Raw genomic sequence first — 17481 nt, forward strand, 5'->3', positions numbered from 1 at the left:
ATGTTGTGTTGGGACCAATGTTCATTGTGTTTTCAACTTTTGTTTGCTTCATTATTTTGTGTCAAAGCTTAAGCAATAAAATTCTTCACTCATTCTTCACTAAATAGATAATATGTGATCATCTCATGGACCACCAATTTTGAGATCATTAACATCTATAATGTATAATCAGACACATGACTTTCAATTTAAAACAACATTTCATTCAGTACCAAGTTGCTTGAGGCAGATGGACCTTACTGTACATGAGAACGACCAGCCTTTTAGAGGACAAACAACAAGCAAGTTTTAATGCCACACCAAATAAGTAAAGGATATAAATGACACATAATTCTGTGGTCCTCCATCACATCTTTATCTTATGAATAATCATGAGTGTCCTACTGAAAAACATTACATTACATCTATGGAAAATTATGACAACTGTGGAAAATGGAAGATGATATGATATGATGCACATTTTTAGAAACCCAAATGTTAAACTGGGTACATCAGATGGAATTAAAAATAAAAGGAGTACATACAGGTCACATGACATACAGTGAAATAAAAAAAAGCACAATAATGCACAGTACATGGTAAAATACCAGTAAAATTAACCTTAAAATAAAATAATATATAGTAAGCCATTTTTATAACATTAATACTGTATAATATAAATGATAATACCTATACTGAAGTTCACTGCAAACAAATAACAATGGTCAACCTATTAAACATTAATGTGTGCGAGAGAGGTCTAATGTAAATGTTGAATTTGGTTTTTATAAGTGTTAAAACTATATGAATTTAAAAACTCACACATTGATGCTTTCCGTCAAGCAAATTCTCAGTCCTAAAGCGATGCATGCCCTATCACTACGAGTAAAGATGACGTTATAATGCTCATTCATAGTCATTAAGACTTCAAGATCTGCGTCACTGAAATATGGCGCACATTTCTTCTTAGCGTCTGTTTCCATTGTGACTCGTGGATTGGGCGCTCTGCTGAGAATGCCTTTCTAAGTTCAGTGTGACTGTGCACAGAATTTCAAACTCAGGGTTGAGTAAACTAACTCAAATCTGGTATTCTGGGATCAATTCTCAGATTAATCAACTAAGAGTTCAGGGTTTGTCAGAGTTGGTTAACTCAGCTTTCTGAAATATGATGACAGGTGGATGATCAGTACTTTTGAAAAAGAGTTTGAATGTGATTTAATTCTGAATACATTCAGAACAACTGTATTTGTTTTCACTATATCACCCAGCTCTACATCCTACTACCCTTTTACATAGAAGGACAGCTGATTCATCACTACAGGTAAATGCAATGTAGCAAATGAGCCTTTACGATAATATTTCTTTCAAAAGAGCAATTCTATCATTTGAGTTTCTCTAAATTTCATACCAATGACATACCATTTCCTGCAGTTTGCTCACTACAACAACTCTTGGCAATGCCCATTTCTATGATTTCTTAAAGACCTTAATTGACAGAAACTTATCCCACATGAAGAGCAGTGGTATGGCTTCTCTCCAGTATGCACTCTCTCATGTCGTTTTAAGTTGTGTGACAAACTGAAACTCTTTCCACATTGATTGCATGTGTAAGGCTTCACTCCAGTGTGAATTCTCGTGTGAACTTCAAGGGTTCTTTTAAGCAGAAAACACTTTCCACACTGAGGGCATGTGTAATGTTTTTCTCCACTGTGAATTATTGTGTGTCTCTTAAGATTTACTTTCTGTGTGAAACTCTTTCCACACTGATGGCATGTGAAATTATTTTTGGCTTGAGTTCTGTTTACTGAAGAATTCTTCCCAGTCTGTGAATTTTCTCCAGTTATGAACTGATCAGGATTCTGTTGTTCCTCCATTTCATTCAGTTCTTGTCTTTCTTTCTCTTCTATCAGTTCTTGATTTTCTTTTTTCAGTTCTTGACTTCCTTCTTTCTCTTCTATCAGTTCTTGATTTTCTTTTTTCATTTCCATTAAGTCTAAAAAGAAAATATGAAAATCAATAAATGTGGCCTTTATCTATATTCTTTAATTTATCTGTTTTAAATGGCCAAAAAGTGGGGTATATGTTGGCTATGCATTTATGTAGCCTATAGCATGCATTATGAACTACAGTAAACAACATTCTTCAACATTCAAGACAAAGTAGAACACAAAGTCTCAGTGCTTGCTTTCTGGAAAGAACTTCTCTGTCACAGTTATATTGTATCGTGAATGCCGTACAGTAGTTTTGATGAATTTCCCAAAACAGCAGGTCGAACTGAAAGCATTTACCAGATTATAACTCGATTAGTCGCTTTTAACATAATTTTAGCTTAAAATATAATTTATCAGGCAAATACCTGATCACATCTATATGTATGCAAAGTGTTTGCCTACATAGTTTAATTTGCCCAAAAACATTGACCGGCATTATATTACTGTAACTTAATGGTATACACCGATCAGCCACAACAAAACAAACCTGACTCGTCGAGGCATGGACTCCACAAGACCTCTGAAGGTGTTCTGTGGTATCTGGCACCAAGATGTTAGCAGCAGATCCTTTAAGTCCTGTAAGTTGCGAGGTGGGGCCTCCATGGATCAGACTTGTTGGTCCAGCACATGCCACAGATGCTCAATCGGATTGAGATCTGGGGAATTTGGAGGCCAAGTCAACACCTTGAACTCTTTGTCATGTTCCTCAAACCATTCCAGAACAATTTTTGCAGCGTGGCAGGGCGCATTATCCTGCTGAAAGAGGATAATACATGGTCTGCAACAATATTTAGGTAGGTGGTACGTGTCAAAGTAACATCCACATGAATGCCAGGACCAAAGCTTTCCCAGCAGAACATTGCCCAGAGCATCACACTGCCTCTGCCGGCCTGCCTTCTTCCCATAGTGCATCCTGCTGCCATCTCTTCCCCAGGTAAAAAACACAAACGCACCCGGCCGTCCACATGATCTAAACGAAAATGTGATTCATCAGACCAGGCCACCTTCTTCCAATGCTCCATGGTCCAGTTCTGATGCTCACGTGCCAATTGTTGGCACTTTCAGCGGTGGACAGGGGTCAGCATGGGCACTCTGACCGATCTGCGGCTACGCAGCCCCATACGCAGCAAGCTTTGATGCACTGTGTGTTCTGACACCTTTCTATCATGGCATTAAGTTTTTCAGCAATTTGTGCTACAGTAGCTCTTCTGTGGGATCGGACCAGATGGGCTAGCCTTCGCTCCCCACGCGTATCAATGAGCCTTGACCGCCCATGACCTTGTCGCCAGTTCACTGGTTGTCCTTCCTTGGACAATTTTTGGTAGGTACTAACCATTGCAAACCGGGAACACCCCCACAAGACCTGCCATTTTGGAGATGCTCTGATCCAGTCGTCTAGCCATCACAATTTAGCCCTTGTCAAAGTCATTCAGATCCTTACGTTTGCCCATTTTTCCTGCTTCTGACACATGAAATTCAAGAACTGACTGTTAACTTGCTGCCTAATATATCCCACCCCTTAACAGGTGCCATTGTAATGAGATAATCAATGTTATTCACTTCACCTGTCAGTGGTTTTAATGTTGTGGGTGATATACTATGTAACTTAATAGTAATTATTATTATATGGTCAGTACAAACACATAACAGTTAGAAGCGATCCCATTTATCAAAATGGAGAAAAGACCTTTGGTACAAATGTATTCATAAAAAAAGCAATTTACAGTCATTGTTAGTAGTATGGAATTTTTAGGCCGATACAATAACCGATAATTCACAGCTCATTGTGGACATTACAGATATTGATATTTAGTTTTTTTATGCGCTCTGTCCTTGTGGTGGTGTTGTGACTCGCCTTAATCAGAGTGGTGGAGGGCGAATCTCAGTTGCCGCCTGAGACCGCGTCTGAGACCGTCAATCCGTGGTGAGTTGTGCGTGGATGCCGCAGAGAATAGTGTGGGCCTCCACAAGTGCTACATCTCCACGGTAACACACTCAACAAGCCACGTGATAAGATGCATGGATTGACGGTCTCAGACACGGAGGCAACTGAGAGCAAGAACCACACATTATAGCGACCACGAGGAGGTTATCACATGTGACTCTACCCTCCATAGCAACCAGGCCAATTTGGTTGCTTAGGAGACCTGGCTGGAGTCACTCAGCACGCCCTGGATTTGAACTCACGACTCCAGGGGTGGTAGTCAGCGTCAATACTCGCTGAGCTATTGTCATGTTTATGTGTTTTGTTCTTGTTTTCATGTCTTATTTTCAAGTTTAGTTCCTGTTCCTGTCATGTCATTTCCTGTTCCCTCATGTGATCTTGTCATGTGTTTCCCCTGTTCATGTGTCTTGTTTTCATTGGTTCATTGTTTGATTACTTTGTTATTAGTCTTGTCTTTTCATTGGTTTAAGTTAATTTAGTCTTGTTATCTTGTTTATTGTTTAGTCTTCTGATTGGTTGTCTTGTTTACCTGTTACCCATGTCCTTTTATTTAAGCCCTCATGTTTGCCATTGTCTTGTTTTTGTTTAGATCACGTTTGTAGTCAGGGTTTTGGGTCCACATATGAAAAATAATCTGCACTTGGGTTCGTTACTTCATCGTCATTGTCTTCATCACTGTCTTTGCCAGCATTGTTACAGCTACCCAGGCCCCCGACAAAAAAAAAAGTTTTAATATTTAATCCTTTAACTTGGAACTGCTGGCTAATTCATTAAAAGCTTCTAATTTGAAAAATGTGTGTCTTTTAAAAGCTTGGAATTTGGACTTTGGCTATTTAAGGTTTGGCAATTGTAACACAAACCATAAATGTGCCTTTAAAACAAATGTATGCTGATTTGAATGAGAAATAAATGACAATACAGTTGCATAAATTGTATGGTGCCCATTTATATGAGTGTTTACGCTCACTAACAGATAGAGAATGATAATCTATTAACTGTGATAATGCATTAAACCAAAATAAGGCAATAAACAGCATGCAACAAATTTCATGTGTTGGAAGCAGGAAAAATGGGCAAGCGTAATGATCTGAGTGACTTTGACAAAGGCCAAATTGTGATGGCTAGACGACTGGGTCAGAACATCTCCAAAACGGCAGGTCTTGTGGGGTGTTCCCGGTATTCAGTGGTTAGTAACTACCAAAAGTGGTCCAAGGAAGGACAACCAGTGAACCTGCAACATGATCATGGGCGCCCAAGGCTCACTGATGCGTGTGGGGAGCAAATGCTAGCCTGTCTTGTCCAATCCCACAGAAGCTACTGTAGCACAAATTGCTGAAAAAATGAATGCTGGCCATGATAGAAAGGTGTCAGAACAAAGTGCATCACAGCTTGCTGCATATGGGGCTGCGTAGCCGCAGACCGGTCAGAGTGCCCATGCTGACCCCTGTCCACCACCGAAAGTGCCTACAATGGGCATGTAAGCATCAGAACTGGACCATGCAGCAATGGCAGAAGGTGGCCTGGTCTGATGCATCATGCATTTATGTTGATGGCCAAGTGTGTGTGCGTCGTTTACCTGGGGAAGAGATGGCAGCAGGATGCACTATGGGAAGAAGGCAGGCCGGCAGAGGCAGTGCGATGCTTTGGGCAATGTTCTGCTGGGAAACCTTGGGTCTTGGCATTCATGTGGATGTTAATTTGATATGTACAACCTACCTAAAGATTGTTGCAGACCATGCACACCCCTTCATGGCAATGGTATTCCCTGATGGCAGTGGCCTCTTTTAGCAGTATAATGCGCCCTGACACACTGCAAAAATTGTTCAGGAATGGTTTGAGGAACATGACAAAGGGTTCAAAGTGTTGACTTGGCCTCCAAATTCCCTAGATCTCAATCCGATTGAGCATCTATGGGATGTGCTGGACCAACAAGTCTGATCCATGGAGGCCCCACCTCACAGCTTACAGGGCTTAAAGGATCTGCTGCTAACATCTTGGTGCCAGATACCACAGGACACCTTCAGAGGTCTTGTGGAGTCCATGCCTCGACAGGTCAGAGTTTTTTGGCGGCATGAGGGGGACCTACACGATATTAGGCAGATGGTTTTAATGTCATGTTATGCTTATGCACATCTCATTCACAGATGCTTGTTACAGCCCTCATCTGTGATAGTTCCACTATATAACTTATGAAATGCAAACACAACAATCTTAATGGGAATAGGTAAAAACATCACACAGAAGGGTATTCCAGAAAGCAAGGTTCCCTTACTGTGACATTAAACCTGAACTCTCAGCTGATTAACTCGAAATTTGCTTACTCGTGGTATGTGGGTTCCAGAACACCTGCGCGGGGTTAGTTCACTCAACCATGAGTTTGAAACTCAGAGTTTGTGTGCATTCACGGTGAACTCAGAAATGCATTCTCAGCAGATCGCCGAATTCTCAAGTCACCATGGAAACAGACGCTAAGAAGAAAGACGTGCCATATTTCAGTGACACAGAACATTACGTTTTAATGACAGCAAACAAGCATTACTTTATCTTCAATCGTAATAGCGATAGGAGATGCATCGGTTTAGGACTGAGAGTTTGCTTGACAGAAAGTATACTGAATCATTGCGTGAATTTTTTAATTAATAAAACTATAAAGTTTTACCATACATGTAAAAGCTTAATTCAACATTAATATTAGACATCTCTTGCCTACATTAATTTTTAATAGATCGACCGTTATGTTATTAGTTTGCAGTGAACTTCAGTATAAGTATTAACATTCATATTCTATGAATATTATGATGATAGGTTTACTATACACTGGTGGCCAAAAGTTTGGAATAATGAACAGATTTTGCTGTTTCGGAAGGAAACTGGTATTTTAATTCACCAAAGTGGCATTCAACTGATCACAAAGTATAGTTAGGACATTACTGATGTAAAAAACAGCACCATCACTATTTGAAAAAAGTCAGTTTTTATCAAATCTAGACAGCAGCCATCACTCCAACACCTTATCCTTGAGTAATCATGCTAAATTGCTAATTTGGTACTAGAAAAATCACTTACCATTATATCAAACAGCTGAAAGCTATTTGGTTCGTTAAATGAAGCTTAACATTGTCTTTGTGTTTGTTTTTGAGTTGCCACAGTATGCAATAGACTGGCATGTCTTAAGGTCAATATTAGGTCAAAAATGGCAAAAAAGAAACAGCTTTCTCTAGAAACTCATCAGTCAATCATTGTTTTGAGGAATGAAGGCAATACAATGCTTGAAACTGCCAAAAAACTGAAGATTTCATTCAAAGGTGTACACTACAGTCTACAATATAATTCTACCTGCTCAACACCAGTTTCATGTACAACAGTAAAGAGAAGACTCAGGGGTGCAGGCCTTATGGGAAGAATTGCAAAGAAAAAGCCACTTTTGAAACAGAAAAACAAAAAGAAAAGGTTAGAGTGGGCAAAGAAACACAGACATTGGACAACAGATAATTGGAAAAGAGTGTTATGGATCTTAACCCCATTGACCTTTTGTGGGATCATCTAGACTGTAAGGTGTGTGAGAAGTGCCTGACAAGACAGTCACATCTATGGCAAGTGCTACAGGAAGTGTGGGGTGAAATGTCACCTGAGTATCTGGACAAACTGACAGCTAGAATGCCAAGGATCTGCAAAGCTGTCATTGCTGCACATGGAGGATTTTTTTGATGAGAACTCTTTGAAGTAGTTTAATAAGTTCTGAACATTTTTTTTCAAACTGTAATAGTAATTTTTCACTTCATTAATGTCCTGACTATACATTGTGATCAGTTGAATGCCACTTTTATGGAAAGAAATTAGTACTTTTATTCACCAGAGCAAAATCTGTACATTATTCCAAACTTTTGGCCACCAATGTATATTTTAATTTGATTAATCATGTTCTGTGCATGCTAATTTTATTTTACTGTATGTCATGCGAACAGAATGTATTTCCTTTATTTTTTATACCATCTGATGTACTCAGTTTAACATCGGGTCTTCTAAAAACTCAAAGGTGAATCATATCACCTTTAATTTCCCACAGTTGCAGATGGTTCATTGTAATACTGGACCCTCTTTCAATTGTAGGATCTCCCACAGTTGTCAGAATTTGTCATAGATGTAATGTAATGTTTATCAGTAGGACACTCATGATTACTCATAAGATGAAGATCTGCTGTAACATAGGTGGAGAATGATGGAGGACCACAGAGATATGTCATTTTCTTATTTGGTGTGGCAAAAATAAAACTTGTTTGTTGTCTTGTCTCCTAAAAGGCCATGGCCGTGCAGTCTCATGTAGAGGATCCATCTACCTCCAACAACTTGGTACTGAATGAAATTATGTTGTTTTAACTGAAGATCATGTGTCTGATTATACATTATAGATGTTCATGATCTCAATGTTAGAGAAAAGTCTCATATCTTCCTAATAGTAAAGGAAGCTGTAAAATGTTCATATTGAAAGATGTAATTTAGAAAAGGAACATATACAGCTGCAAATGGAGTAAAGGAGGCTGAACACCAGAAAGACATCTTTTAATTGAATCACTTGACCACCAGCTAAAGGAGAGCACTGTAGGTGACTGTAAATGACAGAATGTCTCATTTATATTAGCAGATAATAAAGCAAGTACAATAAACAAGTCTGGAAATGTGTGCATTTCTTTAAGTCCATGAATTAAAGTGAGAAGAAATCAAATCTCTAACCTCTAACCATAATGTTATATCTGTGGTCTGTGAAATGATCACATATTATCTAGTTAGTGTAGAAGAAGAACGAGTGATTAATTGCTTAAGCTTTGAATTGGCAGACATAACCTGCATACTGATGGAATATAATGTTATAAATAACATGAATATTCACTGACTGAAGGAACTGTAAAAAAAATAATGTGGGTGCTATAATAAATGTATTTATAGATATGCTCATTAAATTAATATCCTGAAATACAATTATTTATTAGAAAAGCTAAATATAAATACATAAAGCCATTTGTTTACAGTGAAGAATGTGGAGGCCTTTCCAATGTGTTCTACGTTGAAAATATTACAGTATTAAAATCGTTAAAAAAACAGTGTACACTTGTTCACTTTTGAATGCAAATATGCGGTGTGTGAGACTGGAAATGTCGGGCAGAACAAGATTTGTGAGGTGAAGTAAAGATTGCATTTTACCATAATATTGCTTTAAAAGTACAATCGTGTGCGAAATCTAAGTTTCCACGCCCACTGTGTCGCTATCAAAAGTGCACGCATGCGCGGACAACCTCTGAAACTTACTGACATTTACCTGAAATAAACTAACTCTGGAACATAACCTACTCCGGAGCAGGTTATGATCAGAGAGTAAGTTGCTATGGCTACTAACATACCCTGAAAGTTACCTCAAGTTGAACCAGTCACCTGAGTAAACTTACCAGGGTAAATCGCTTAACCTGCTTTCTGGAATACCCCCCAGATTAACTGTCTGAAAGTAAAGAATGAAGATTGAACACGAACCTGTTTGTTCCTCAGTGTGTTCTGTTTTAATTCTGCATGCTTCTGGATAACCCATATCTTCACTCTCCTCTTTAATAAACATCTTTACAACAGTGTCACACAGATTTCACTTGTTTCCTGGAGTTTTGCTGATTTACAGACAACTCGCAATTCTCCCGCTTTCTGCTTGAAAATAAACACTGGAACAGCGTTTAAAATCTTCAATAAAACTTGTTGAAAGAACTGAAACTGACGAATTCATTCTCATTCTGCAGAGAATAATCTTCTTCTTGTCTAATAGCGCGAATCACAAACAAATATAGCGCATTATCGCCACCTACTGAAAGCTTGAACCAGAGACGTTGTAAATTGCAGACAAACACACTCACTGAGCAGTGAGCACTTTATTAGGTGCCTAATTATTCATGTGATTATCTAATCAGCCACTCGTGTGGCAGCAGTGCAATGCATAAAATCATGCAGATACGGGTCAGGAGCTTCAGTTCATTTTCACATCAACCATCAGAATGCGGAAAAATGTGATCTCAGTGATTTGGAGCGTGGCATGATTGTTGGTGTCAGACGGGCCGATTTGAGTATTTCTGTAACTGCTGATCTCATGGGATTGTTTTGCTTGGAATCATTCAATATAAAACAAATATCCAAGAGTAAAAGTGTGTTCCTTTACCCTATCTATCAATGATATGACTTTAAGTACTGATTTGTAAAACTGCATGTATAAAAAACGTAATGTGTGAAAAGGCCATTATGTTAACGAAGTCTTGAAGTCTGTCCCAAATGCACACTTTTATAACTCATGCATGGACTTGCTGACTAGTGCCCCATCTGTCTGCACTTGCTTACATCACCAAAGTCTGGACTCGGAAGGGGACCGCAAGGGCTTAGTGTGCCATTTGGGACAGGGCCCTTCTGTGTGGGAAAAACTTCTTCTTTAGTGGCGAATCCCAAACAAATACAGCGCATTATCACCACGTACTGAAGGAGCGGACCAGAGACGTTGTAAATTGTTTTTAAATTGTAATATTTTCTTTGTAACAAACAAGAACACATACAACATTGGGGACATACGGTCATCACAATATGCCGCTAGTCACAGTAAAAATCATACATTACAGCATTACCACTATATTTATTAACTGGAATTACATTTTATGATGGTCATAGTATTCAGTGGTCTAGATACATAAAGAGAAAACAATATAAATTAGGTTTGGAATGTAGTTAACAACGAAACTTTAATGTTCCCCCATAGTTACAATCTCCAGGAACCTCAAAATGATTAATTTAGAACCATTTATTTTTAGTGTGTAATTCTTTTGATTATAGTATTTCTGTAGTTGCAGGTTCCCACTCTTTTCAAGGCTCAATTGTCCAGGACATTTTATGTCCCCAACAGGTGTAATATTTAAGCAAAAACACATGAGATGTCATGGTGGTTATTGGATCAAATGGACGTTAAAGGGTTACTTCAGCAAAAAATACAGTGGCATGCTAAAGTTTGGGCACCCCTGGTCAAAATTTCTGTTGCTGTGATTAGTTAAGTGAGTAGAAGATGAACTGACCTCCAAAAGGCATAAAGTTAAAGATGAAATATTCTTTTCAAAATTTTAAGCAATATTAGTGTATTATTTTTATTTTGTACAATTTTAGAGTGAAAAAAAAGGGAAAGGAGCACCATGCAAAAGTTTGGGCACCCCAAGAGATTTGAGCTCTCAGATAACTTTTACCAAGGTCTCAGACCTTAATTAGCTTGTTGGGGCTATGGTTTGTTCACAATCATCGTTTGGAAAGGCCAGGTGATGCAAATTTCAAAGCTTTATACATACTCTGACACCTCAAATCTTGTCCCAACAATCAGCAGCCATGGGCTCCTCTAAGCAGCTGCCTAGCACTCTGAAAATTTAAATAATTGATGCCCACAAAGCAGGAGAAGGCTATAAGAAGATAGCAAAGCGTTTTCAGGTAGCTGTTTCCTCAGTTCATAATGTAATTAAGAAATGGCAGTTAACAGGAATGGTGGAGTTCAAGTTGAGGTCTGGAAGACCAAGAAAACTTTCAGAGAGAACTCCTCGTAGGATTGCTAGAAAGGCAAATCAAAACCCCTGTCTGACTGCAAAAGACCTTAAGGAAGATTTAGCAGACTCTGGAGTAGTGGTGCACTGTTCTACTCTGCAGCGACACCTGCACAAATATTACCTTCATGGAAGAGTCATGAGAAGAAAACCTTTCCTGCTTCCTCACCACAAATTTCAGTATCAGAAGTTTGCAAATGAACATCTAAACAAGCCTGATGCATTTTAGGAACAAGTCCTGCAGACTGATGAAGTTAAAATATAACTTTTTGGCTACAATGAGCAAAGGTATGTTTGGAGAAAAAAGGGTGCAGAATTTCATGAAAAGAACACCTCTCCAACTGTTAAGTATTTAATGGATCAAATTCTGGAAGCAAACATCACACCATCTGTAAAAAAGCTGAAGATGAAAAGAGGATTGCTTCTACAACAGGATAATGATCCTAAACACATCTCAAAATCCACAATGGACTACCTCAAGAGGCACAAAAGGTTTTGCCATGGCACTCACAGTCCCCCGACCTAAACATCATCGAAAATCTGTGGATAGACCTCAAAAGAGCATTGCATGCATGACGGCCCAAGAATCTCACAGAACTAGAAGCCTTTTGCAAGGAAGAATGGGTGAAAATCCCTCAAACAAGAACTGAAAGTCACAAAAAGCTTTTACAAGCTGTGATACTTGCCAGGGGGTGTTACTAAGTACTGACCATGCAGGGTACCCAAACTTTTGCTTCAGGCCCTTTTCCTTTTTTGTTATTTTGAAACTGTAAAAGATGTATATAAAAAAAAGTAAAATTGCTTAAAATATTAAAGAAATGTGTCATCTTTAACTTTATGCCTTTTGGAAATCAGGCCATCTTTTGCTTGCTTAGCAACAACATTATTCACAGCAACACAAATTTTGATCAGGGGTGCCCAAACATTTGCATGCCACTGTATAAATCCTCTCATGATTTACTTACCTTTAAGCCACCCCAGATGTGTATGACTTTCCTTCTTCAGCAGAACCGAAATTAAGATTTTTCTAAGCACATTTCAGCTCTTTTTGTCCATCAAATGCAAGTGAATAGGTGCCATTTGACTGCTGGCTATTTGATGGTCCAAAAGGCAAATTTAGGCAGCATAGAAAGCCTATCGGTTTGCTTCAGAAGACATTCATTGATCAACTGGAGTCATGTGGATTACTTTTATGCTGCCTAAATATGACTTTTGGACCATCAAATAGCCAGCAGACTGATGGCAACTGTATGAAATGTGCTGAAATGTGCTTAGAAAAATCTTAATTTGTGTTCTGCCGAAGAAGGAAAGTCATGCACATCTGGGATGGCTTTAAGGTGAGTCAATCATGAGAGATTTTTCATTTTTGGGAGAACTATTCCTATAAAGCCCCCAACTGAATAACGTTGGTGCTTCATTGCATCTTCATTTTAACTATTTGAGCACCCCTACTAAATTCAGAAGCACCCTCAAGAGATTCTGATCTGGAAAACCCCTTACATAGAAGAACAGCTGATTTATCATCACAGGTCAGAGCATGTGAGCGGCGTGGGGCATTTTGTTGCTCAGCTTAAATCTTTGCTCATGCACATGTTCTTAACTTTGTTCAAAAGTCTTTGCTCCTCTCCTTGCTTGTGTCCGCTGCAGTGGAAAAAAGCTGCTCAAAGCCACTCACAACATCAGAGAGCTCCCACTTTGGGGCATGTGACAGCAAATGTGTATTGTCTGTGATTGTGTTCGCAATAGCACACCACCCAAACTACTCTTACTTCTTCTGTGATATCAGTCTATGGCAGAAATAGTTAAGAGTAGTATTTAGTATGCTATTCTAAACTTGGCCTATTATTGTTTTCAGTTTAAGGTCAACAAAATCAACATACTGTATATATGCGTGATTACAGTCAGAAAGTTGCAAACTTTATTTAATGCCAAGAAGTAGGCTATAATTTGTATCAAGTGTTTATTTGTACTTTTCTTTACCACAGTATAGTCACAATGAATGCATGAAATCATCATTTGAAGTCTTTTTGTGATTAAAGCACTGAATCCAGCAAAAAACTTCAGTAGGGGTGCAACTAATGATTATTTTGTTAATCTCTGATTATTTCTTCGATTGATTGGATAAAAAAAGCCACATTTTATTTCCGTTAATTTATTAATAATAAAAACCCATAAATAATTGTATGCTATTTCATTGTGTATTAAAAAAGGTTTAAAATATACATTTTACAATATATATATATGCTGGATTTTTTTTTTTTTGTTTTTTTAATCAGACTCTCAATGATATAGGTAATCTTTAGAAATGTCATACCAGATCAGTTTGTTTCCTAATGTTTTCCTAACAGAACATATAATACACACGAGGAAAACGTTATCCATAATTTTTCAATAATTCTTAAAGGTTGATACATAAAATTGAATACATGAATACATAAAAATTATAATTATAGTATTATTATAGTATATGTTATATATGGAAAATAATAGCCTAAACACTTTTAGAAATATCACGGTTGTTATAAAATATAGTCTAATAGACAAGGGTTGTGGACTCGAATTGCATGACTTGGACTTGACTTGGACTCGAGTCAAAAATTTGATTACTGGCGACCCGACTTAGACTTTGACAACAATGACTTGAGACCTGACTAGGACTCGAGCCCTCTGACTTGGAAAGACTTTAAACCTGCTTTTTTTCCCTTTAAACCTTCTTTTTCTCCCCAATTTGGAATGCCCAATTCCCAATGCGCTCTCAGTCCTTTTGGTGGCGTAGTGACTCGCCTCAATCCGAGTGGCGGAGGACGAATCTCAGTTGCCTCTGCATCTGAGACCATAATCCATGCATCTTATCACGTGGCTTATTGAGCGCGTTACCACGGAGACCTAGCGCATGTGGAGGCTTCATGCTATTCTCTGCGGCATCCATGCAAAACTTGCCATGTGCCCCACTAAGAGCAGGAACAACATTATAGTGACCACGAGGAGGTTAACCCAACGTGACTCTACCCACCCTAGCAACCGGGCCAATTGGTTGCTTAGGAAGCATGCCCTGGATTTGAACTTGCAACTCCAGGTGTGGTAGTCAGTGTCTTTACTTGCTGAGCTACCCAGGCCCCCTTGACTTTATACCTTCTAAAAGATCAGAGTTGTACATTTAAAAATGTTAAATCAACGATCCACTTCCCCCATAAACAATTCATTTTATTTTCAAATCTGCATTTCCATGCTCCACATTCAACCAATCAGACAACCAAACAATCAACTTCCACGAGAGTAGGACCAATTTTGAGAATTGCGTATTCAAGGATGACAGCCAAAATGATATCAAAGGTAATTTAATTTGGATATAAAGAATAAGGTATCAAAGGCAACAAAAGGATTGCAACATGTAGAACCTGTGGTTCAGAAATCACACGCTTCATCAACAATGTCCAATATTGTGAGGCATCTGAAAACCCACAGACAGAGGTTGGTTGAGATTGTTAACTGTTACACATCAGCTACGGTTCAGTAGCATTTAACTTTCCGCGTTCGCTAGATTAGCTTGCAAGCTACTTAGTTCCTGCTAAAAGATGCACTGTAGACCAACGAATGTAGGGTTGCCACCCGTCCTGTAAAATACTGGATCGTTACTTATTTAAAGATAAAATGATGTGCCCCATATCGATTCAATGCAGGACGCGATTTGTGCCGTATTTAAGCTGGTCAGATGGTGCACAGTGAAATCGTTTCAGATTGTTAATTTAATATTAAGTAGGAAATTATGCTTTTGTAAGGGGTCGTCTGAAAAGTCAACACATTGTGCTAAATACTGTGGAGGGTGTAATTACTATAGTAATTAATACTCGGACACTAATTTGGGCAGAAACACTAATGACTTGTTTAAGACATGACGCTTAAAATTGAGGACTTGGGACTTGACTCAGACTTGCCTGTTCCCGTGCGATGGACAACTGGTCATGGTTTTTCCACTTTTTTTTTCTCCCCAAATTGGAATGCCCAATTCCTAATGCACTCTAAGTCCTGGTGGTGGCGTAGTGACTCGCCTCAATCTGGGTGGCGGAGGACAAATCTCAGTTGCCTTCGCATCTGAGACCGTCAACCCACGCATCTTATCACGTGGCTTGTTGAGCGCATTACCGCGGAGACATAACGCAGGTGGAGGCTTCGCGCCATCCACCGCGGCATCTATGCACAACTCACCACGCGCCCCACCGAGAGCAAACCACATTATAGTGACCACGAGGAGGTTACCCCATGTGACTCTACCCTCCCTAGCAACTGGGCCAATTTGGTTGCTTAGGAGACCTGGCTGGAGTCACTCAGCACGCCCTGGGATTCGAACTCGCGAACTCCAAGGGTAGTTGTCAGCGTCTTTACTCATGGTTTTTCCACTTTAACATGTCTCCATCATTTTTCAAACGAGTTTCATCATGCAAGCACATTTTTTACTACTGTAAAGTGACATCACTGATGAAGCTTCTCCCTCCACGCCGCACACATCTAACTAATCGATAATGAAATTAGTTGTTGATGATTTTCATTATCAATTATTATCGATTTTATTGATTACTTGTTGCAGCCATAAACTTCAGCATTATCGTCAGATGTTGATGCACTTATTACAGATATCATTGCTTTCAGCTCAGTGATCAGCTTTTCTCATCTTTATACGCTTTCAACTGCTCTTAGCACTTGCTCCACATTGCTGTCAATCTCACATTCCACCTGGTGAGCATGGCGCTCGGCTCCAATAGGAATGATTTGAAAACTCCCGCTCAGCGCAAATAGCAAACCTGGATAAACAACACCTTGTTTTACTTTGAAAAATAGCTTTTTCCTCTCTTTGATGCGTTTACCTGCCTCTTCACTCTCATCTCCTCTCGTTGTTGTCGTATTCAGCGTATGTCACCAGCAGCTTGTGAATCTCTCTGAGCTTATTACTCGCTGCCTCATTTCTGATAATCCACTCTGTATTAAATCTAGGATCTAACATGGCCGCCAACACCTTATATTTGTCAGTGTAGTAGAAGCGTAAAGCCCTGGATATACTTCCATTGACACAAACGCTCAGCGTCTGCATACAGTCGAACACAAGTCTGTCAAAGCACTGTAAATGTGCGCACATGCATAGGTGGTTGGTGCATGCGCGCTACGACTGCTGTGAGACACCGGACTTTATCTTTAGGAGTTTAAACCCATAAAGATGTCTTTATATTCCTTCAGACTCAAGTTATACAAATGAAGGTATTTCCAGACCTCCTCACACATGCGCTCTTGACTTGCACAGCCACTGTTGTTGTTTTTACCTTCATCTCCTGATGTTTAGCAGCAATTACATCTTCTAGCGCTTCATCGTGACAGCAACGGCTCAAAATGTTAGTTTTGCCACCTTGTGGACCCACTAATTAGTACAAATAACTCCAGGTGCATGCGCATTCTGCGCATTCAAAGGTGCATGGTTAGACAAACTGGGCTGTGCACGTTCAGTGCTCGTGCACTCTGCTGATGACGTGATTTGAGCAAAACATACTTTGAGCTTTAACATTCACGTGGCTGCATGAGAAACGGTAGCGCATTCTACGAGGTGCAAAAAGTGAGCGCCTTGAGAGCGGCTAGAGGGGGCTGAGCAAAATCTTGTGAAATGCGCTCCTCGCTCCAGTGAAATTCTGATTGCATGGTAGGCTAATGCAATGTAGCAACCAACCCTTTAAGACTTTAAAATTTACATTTTTTTAATAGTTTATCCTCAAATCTGGCCACAAATAAATTTTTGCATTTTGTTTTGGTCTTTACAGTTCCATATAGTTCTCTTAAATGATTATTAAACAAAAGCCTAATATATTCCACATGGCTTATTACACGCCTAACAAAACTAGATTGCTTATATCTTTATCAGTCTAGCTGTCGTAACTGGAAGCATACGATGATGCGACGAGCATTCAGGTGACGGCCTCTGCGTTTCTAT

General features: G+C 39.1%; 1 protein-coding gene across 1 annotated transcript; it reads right to left on the reverse strand.

Moving 5' to 3' along the window:
- Nucleotides 1–275: 275 nt before the first annotated feature.
- On the reverse strand, nucleotides 276–9695 carry LOC127452178 (gastrula zinc finger protein XlCGF49.1-like). The gene is made up of 2 exons (XM_051717483.1): nucleotides 9439–9695; nucleotides 276–1972 (listed from the first exon to the last, which is right to left on the reverse strand). Exons 1-2 carry the CDS (start codon nucleotides 9518–9520, stop codon nucleotides 1419–1421), a joined length of 636 nt encoding a protein of 211 aa, XP_051573443.1. The 5' UTR covers nucleotides 9521–9695; the 3' UTR covers nucleotides 276–1418.
- Between the last annotated feature and the right edge of the window lie 7786 nt (nucleotides 9696–17481).

This window comes from Myxocyprinus asiaticus, chromosome 14 (assembly GCF_019703515.2).
Source record: "Myxocyprinus asiaticus isolate MX2 ecotype Aquarium Trade chromosome 14, UBuf_Myxa_2, whole genome shotgun sequence".
Classification (NCBI taxonomy): Eukaryota; Metazoa; Chordata; class Actinopteri; order Cypriniformes; family Catostomidae; genus Myxocyprinus; species Myxocyprinus asiaticus.

What these genes read in the sequence shown, in the direction of transcription:
- LOC127452178 (XM_051717483.1), bottom strand. Translation starts at nt 9,520, where the DNA reads ATGTTTATTAAAGAGGAGAGTGAAGATATGGGTTATCCAGAAGCATGC. An exon ending in ACACACTGAGGAACAAACAG is followed by an intron (nt 1,973 to 9,438) that starts GTTCGTGTTCAA and finishes TTTTCTTTTTAG; the next exon opens with ACTTAATGGAAATGAAAAAA.